The sequence below is a fragment of the Colias philodice genome, chromosome 30 (genome assembly GCF_061535455.1).
Source record: "Colias philodice isolate Cphi_HAF_F1 chromosome 30, ilColPhil1 Martin Lab GWU primary, whole genome shotgun sequence".
Lineage (NCBI taxonomy): Eukaryota > Metazoa > Arthropoda > Insecta > Lepidoptera > Pieridae > Colias > Colias philodice.
The window spans coordinates 2428976-2436612 of NC_143115.1; the positions used below are offsets into that span (position 1 = coordinate 2428976).

Consider the following 7637-nt stretch of genomic DNA (forward strand, 5'->3'; position numbering starts at 1 on the left):
TTATCTACGCATTAGCTATTTATTCACATTTTTTACAAACTAAAATAAATACATTACACAGGTAGGTAATACTTACGGGGTAACTTTATTACAGCCTAATTTATTACAGATTATCTAAACATGAATGCAAGTACAATTCAAATTTACTTAGCTTATCTATGCCAAATGTCAATGTCAAATTCTGGCGGGAAATTCTACAAATCTGACGCGAAAAAGAAAACAATACATATAAATTCAACAAATACTTTTTCATAGTAAATATTAAAAATCAATTTTAATTTGTATTAATTCATATTTGTTGAAAATATAAAAGTAAATGAAAATAGCAAGCGGACTGTAAAATTGCTAAAATAACAACATAAAATTCGTAGCTATTCGATTTATGAGTTTATAAAAAAATGATTTGGTTACACAAACATACATAAAGGTTGTTACACACGCTAAATTATATTTTAATTCGCATTTGATGTGACCTTATTTACGTTTTATATTAAATATTAATAAATATAGCAATTATTCTATGTTTAGATAAATGTTAAAGACCATTTACTATAAAAATTGGAAAAAACGAGAAGTTTTAAAAAAAAATGTTGTGTGGTTTTATGAAACCACGGTAAAAGTGAAACTGTTCGAACGGTTCCGAACACTGCTTTGTGTAGCGCATGTCGCGTGTCGGTCGGATACCTACTCGGCAGCCGCGATACACGCGACATGCGCTACACAGACCAAAAAGTTTGAGACGATGTAATAAAAGTTTCACTTTAAAATGTATCATTTGACATTTATAAAGTATCAAGTGTCAGAATGACAATAAAAAACCGCCATTTTATTGTCAAATTTTGATCCATTGAATAATGAGATTACAAAGAAAATATTTTAAAACTACCCTTTTTTGGGTATTTACTCTTTTCTAATATAATAAAATTTCTATGAAATTCGTTTATTACCTAAGAAAATTGAAAATACACTCGAAAATCACAAAGTCACGTCTTAGATGTATTGACCCATAGATGTTTTATTTATCTATTTATAGATAAGATACACGCTCTAGAATGAAAAGAGTAAACAAAAATCAGGTAATTGCCCGACCCGTGAGAATGAATACAATATTATTTATCTGACTCCTTTCAATACGTTATTTATTTGAACTATTATTATTTATTTTTAAATTTCAATTTATTATTAATGTATGCATTCGTAAGACCTTTTTTAATACAATAATATATTTTAGTTACCTTTCTCCTTTCAATACGACAATATTTTGAATTATTATTAAGTAAGGAAGTATTTTTATTTATTTTTTACTTCAATATTAACGTGTGCAACCCCCCATACACTTAGCACCTGCCGATATTACCTATAATCGAATCCACGACCTCCGACGATGAGTTGTTCCCACCTACGTCGGGTGTTAGAATTCTATCGACGTTTATCGTCTTGTTCACAGCCCTACGCAACAGATCGCCGTGGAAGTGATGTCCCAAGTGTTCCAGCATATCGATAGATGCGTTTATCATTGCTATGGGGTTCGCGACGTTCTTACCCGCAATTGCCGTACCTGAAATATTTATTAATATTTAAATAATGATATCTGTTTGTATGCTTATAAATTAATGAAGTATGTACTATAAAAAAAATTAAAACAAGAACGATTTTTCTATTCTTTAAAAATTCTCATTTACAAAGCATTTGAATGCTATAACACTAAATATAAAATACTATAAGGAATCCTAAAATTATTATAATTGCGAAAGTTTGTATTTCCGTTATTCTAATGTAAAAATAACTGAACGGATTTGTGTGAAACTTTACAGTAATATTGATTATAACATAAGAGTTATAAGAACAACACCTTGAATTGCTAAACAATCTAATATTATAATATCTAATATTCTAATATATATTATAAAGACGAAAGTTTGTAAGGATGTATGGATGTATGTTACTCTTTCACGTAAAAACTACTGAACCGATTACAATGAAATTTAGCACACATATAGACCCTCTATAACTACTTGGATTCTAACTTGGATTAACACTTAGGATAGTTTTTATCCCGGAAATCCCACGGGAACCGGAACTATGCGGGTTTTCCTTTGCAAACGCGGGCGAAGCCGCGGGCGGGAACCTAGTTTTCAATAAAACTTTTAAACAAAAACCCACCAGTATTCCTGGTACCAGGCTCAAACACAGCATAATGATCTCCGTAATTCCTACCAGAGAGTAGACCGGCGCCACCGATTATACCACAGACAACGTTAGAGACGATAGAGCCATAGAGATTGGTCATTAACATCACGTCGAATTGGTGCGGTCTGGAACGAAAATATAGTAATTAGAGATGTTTGAAAAAAATACTTAGTTATTAAAAATAGTTTTAAAACTCTAAGGGCCGATTTTTCAATGCTTGGATAAAACTTATCCGTCCAATAAAGTATTACACGATAATATTAAAATGTCACGTAAACTGTCAAATACGGGCAATTAGAATACGTTTTTCAAATGGTAGTTTTATACATTATTCGACGAATAAGTTTTATCCAAGCATTGAAAAATCGGCCCTAAATCAGCAGTAGAAAGGTACTTAAATATTTAAAGTTCTACTGTAAGTTACAAAATAAAATTAAATAGTAATATTGACACGATTTTAAAAGAGCAACTATGGAGTTTCTTGCCGGTTCTTCTCCATAGATACTGCTTTTCGAACAGTGGTAAATGTTAAAAAATGTTATGACGATTCAAAAGTGCTTTTAAAAGAAGTCTAATTGAATAAATAAATGTTTCCGTTTGAGTTTAAAAGAGCACATAAGTAGTAATAAAGATAACGGCCTGATACATTTTTAAAACAGTCTACTTTTTGGCAACATATAAATCAATCTTAAAACTAGCTGTTCAGTGTTCACCCGGATTCTACTTGGGTCGTAATTCACTTTTTTTCGTCATATTTTTATTTATTATTTAATATTTTTATACTTTTACCAGTGGAGACATATCCACCCAATCAGCATTAAAATATTATGTTCTTCCGATCTTTAGTTATTGGGTTTACTTGTTGTGTGTGTATGCATGTCCGGGTTAAACTCAAAAAGTACTGCATGGATTTATTTCAAATTTGCTACAGAGATAGCGTGAGACCTGAGGAAGGACATAGGATAAGTTTTATCCCGGAAATACCATGGGAACAATGTAGATTTTTCTTTGAAAACACGGGCGAAGCCGCGGGCGGAAAGCTAGTATAATATACTTACCTAGCAACCAGTTGCATACAGCAGTTATCAATGATCATATCGTTATGCTCAATATCTGGGTACTCTTTGGCCATGCGTCTCGATGTCTCGAGGAATAAGCCATCGGATATCTTCATTATGTTCGCTTTGTGGACTGTTGTCACCTGGAATTGAAATATAATATGTCTTATTAAATTAATCTACACTAATATTATAAAGCTGAAGAGTTAGTTTGTTTGAACGCGCTAATCTCGGTAACTACTGGTCCGATTTGAAAATTTCTTTCGGTATTAGATAGCCCATTTATCGAGGAAGGCTATAGGCTATATTATATCATCACGCTAAGACCAACAGGAGCGGAGCCACGCGAGTGAAACAGCGCGGCACAGCTAGTTTAATATATTTGGAAAATTGTTATGTTAGAATATAAGAAAAAGACGAAAATTGTTTGTTAGATAACATCTTAAATAGCGAATGATAGACTATTGTCTTTTCTACAATAATTGTAACAGTATGAAAGGAAATAAATTTTCTATTGGTTAAAAATAGGATGATTTAGAGAAAAAATATACTTAATTTTTTTTTCATCATCATTCATCCACAAAAATATTATTAGTTTGGAAGTTACATCATACAATATTATGTATGAAGTCGTCGGCCGCGTCTGTTTGTCTGTCGCGATAAACCTCAAATCAATTATCATTCAACAGGTATGAGAATATTATTTAAATTTAAGACAATAGAGGGAAGCCGCAGTCATTTATAATTTAAAACAACTTGCAACATGTAAATTATAACCTAACAAATAGCACACACGCTTTTTATTTTAATAACCTAAATTAAAATGCAATTCCATCAGGTAACAATACAAAGTTTTAATAATAACTAGCGGTCCGCCCCGGCTTCGCCCGTGGTACATGTTTACGTTTTCTCTACATAAAAACCATCCTCGTACTTCAAGGAATATAATAAAAAAAGAATTATCGAAATCGGTTCAGCCGTTCTCAAGTTGTGCGCTTACCAACACATTTTGGGATTCATTTTTATATTATAGATAGATATAGATTACCTTCTTCCTGCCATTCCTCTTAGCAAACTCAAACGCGAACCTGGCAACCCTCTCCGAGTTGCTAGCGGTCACAACTTTCATCGATTCGATCACACCGCGCACGGATTCGTGCTCCAACATCGCGTATTCGCCTTCTGTGTTTTGTCTGAAAATAGATAGACATAAATTTTGAATTTAAATCAATTTTATGATTTCAATTTTATTACTTTCATGAATATCTATCGCCTAATAATAAGAGTGATGATATTATTTTAGCTTATGACTTGTCTTAATAAAATTTACAATGCCTTTAAACTGCAACATGTGAGCATTTTGTATAAACAAGTACAATTTGTACCTTTTAAGAAACAAAAAAATTTGAACCAGCACCATGGTCATTTACATACATAAACTCACAATCACGCTTGAAAATTGTCCGAAGCAAAAATCTGCCTATGCATATACTGGGCAGAGTTTTCTAATGAACAATACAAAAACCCTTATTCATTTTTATACAACATTGCTTACATATTTCTTGACCTTTTAACAGGCGCTTCAATCAAAATGTATGAAAAAATTTAGTCTGGGGTCGGTGTTTCGTTTGCGGCGACCCTAAGGTATTACAGTCTCACCTTATAATAACAATATCGATGTCCTTATGTCTCGTGGGCACACCCGCAAATGATTTGCAGTTCAACACATAAGCGTACATGTCCAATTCATTACGCAGCGCTACATTACGCGATGTTACATACGCGGCTTCGCTTTTTGTTTCTATATTACCCTGTAAGTGAAATATTAATGGGATAAAAAATAGTGATTGACTATGAAATCTTGATAAACTTGATAAACTAGGCTTCAGAAGTCTAATTGAATAATAAATGATAAGTGTCTGAAATGCATCTAAATACACACATGTATTTGAAATCTTTGCAGTAATAGCTTTCCTTATCTTGACCATCGAGGTAGTAAAAAAAAATTTCATTCAAAGGCAGAACGAAATCTCTTTGACAAGAGTTATTAGTTTGAACGTTTGAACACTTCACAACCTTCTAGGGCTGTACAGCTAGGAAGCCGATTCTCGCGCAATCGCACCGGCTCCTAATGCAACATGCTCGAACAGTCGACACAAACATTTCCATTCAGAGGGGAATTCAACAAATAAATTTTAATCACAGCTCAAACAGCTTACGTCATCTCAAGTAAGAAGAAGTATAGCATATTACATGTATGTAGGTATATAGATACATATAATATATTGGTACAGCAAGTAGATATTTTTTTTGTTTATTCGTATGTATGGTGCTCAATCAAGTAAGTATTATATAACATATATTTTTACATCATTTTCACTCAGGGAATCATTCCCCATTCCTATATAAAGAATAATGTATTGAAAAAACTATTTTTTTATGGCCATACCTTCAATCCAACACCGTTCCTCTTAATCGTAGTAATAGCGTATTGCACATCATCATCATTGTCTACTGTAGGATCAATGTCAACGACTTCAAAGTCTACGGGAGCACCAATGTACCTGAAGACAGAAATAATTAAATAAAAATAATTTGGTTATTTTCCGATAAAGAAATCAAACTGAAAACTGTGTGGTTTTATGAAACCACGGTAAACGTGAAACTTAGGCACAAAATTATCGTATTTGTACGATAATTATTGTATGGTTCCGAACACTGCTTTATACCTACTCGGCAGCCGACCGTCACGCGACATGCGCTACACAGACCAAAAAGTTTGAAACGATGTAATAAAAATTTCACTTTAATAATAAATATATTAAATTATACACTACAGTCTACACTATAAAATGTCTCGGCTTATGGCAAAGGCAAATCAAATTTTTGCAAGTAAATTTAATTGTGATTGACAGAAAAATGTGTGTTTAAACACAAAAGTGGACCAAATAAGTTATTTTTTCACAACAGTGCTACTTGATGTTAACCCTCATGGAAACTATTTTATTTAAAAGGTCTAAACATTTGAACCTATATATAATGTTAAGTTTGTTGGTATTCCAGCTTTATGTTATACTTATAACATAGTTTTTAAGTTGGTTTTCATATTACATATTTTAAAACTTAGCGGGTAACACTAACCAGCTGTTATATTATGCATGTATACATTTATGTATATGGTTATAACTATTATACCTATCTAATCGGTCTATACAAGTAAAATATAAGTACAGCTATGTCGGAATCAACAATTGTGTGTTATAAAATTGTAATTCGATATCATTATTCTTATATTTCTCACGTGATGCGAAATTGCGACGGAGACGAATTTACTCGCCGTAAACTTACTTGAAAATATCTCTGACGTAACCCATACACTCGGGCCCGATTCCTCCTCCTGGAAGCATGGTAACGGCATGACGACCTCCGTACTGAGCCTTGGGGATCAGTTTTTGTTTCCTGATCACTGGTGTCTTATGCTGCATATCAAAATCCGAGAGTTCAGCTGGCGCAGCTGCGGAGCTGGCGAAAGCAGCATTTCGCAGCTCTGGGATCACTTTAACTTTAGACAGTAAACGTAGCGCCATTCTGTTTTAAATAAATAAAATATTCAGCGAAATCCCAGACTACTTGTTAAATAATCGCAGGAAGCACAGAGCAAGTAATATAGTAAGAGACGGCACTCAGTACTTTGATTTCGAGCTCACGCACACATATGCATGTATTGGCTAAGGGCGAATATTATATACCAACATAAGCTCACTTACGTCAAAAATGACACACATTGCTGCCAACATTTAAAAGTTGACGTGCTAGTGATGTCTTTATGAGTGCATATTATCGATAAAACTTCATATCGATATCGATAAAATTTTCGATGCTGGGTAACATCACTACTAGTTCTCATCCTTATTCAAATTTATAGGAAATTAAAAATAAAACACCAACAATGTAGATCAATAAGTTAATTATAATATAATATTTATAATTATATAATAACATTTTTATATAATACTAGCGGTCCGCCCCGGCTTCGCCCGTGGTACATGTTTACGTTTTCTCTACATAAAAACCATCCTCGTACTTCAAGGAATATAATAAAAAAAGAATTATCGAAATCGGTTCAGCCGTTCTCGAGTTATGCGCTTACCAACACATTTTGCGATTCATTTTTATATATAAGATTAAAACTCACTATAATAGGCAAAAATGGTTAATTCCATTTGAATTTTGCTGAATATCTTTATTTAGGCATGTAGGACTTAATTCGGTTAACGGCTTAAATATTATGTGAATACAGTTGATTCACATTTTTTTTCCTTGAAACATTTTGCGGGATTTCTATTTTAAAATCTCGTTCTAAATTTCGATACCAATAATATATCGTTG

General features: G+C 32.8%; 1 protein-coding gene across 1 annotated transcript; it reads right to left on the reverse strand.

Moving 5' to 3' along the window:
• LOC149475413 (isocitrate dehydrogenase [NAD] subunit gamma, mitochondrial-like) lies at positions 1-6893 on the reverse strand. Its single transcript, XM_089713522.1, has 7 exons — positions 6597-6893; positions 5698-5812; positions 4908-5059; positions 4297-4441; positions 3249-3391; positions 2164-2315; positions 1-1558 (listed from the first exon to the last, which is right to left on the reverse strand). Exons 1-7 carry the CDS (start codon positions 6833-6835, stop codon positions 1338-1340), a joined length of 1167 nt encoding a protein of 388 aa, XP_089569648.1. The 5' UTR covers positions 6836-6893; the 3' UTR covers positions 1-1337.
• Positions 6894-7637: the final 744 nt, after the last annotated feature.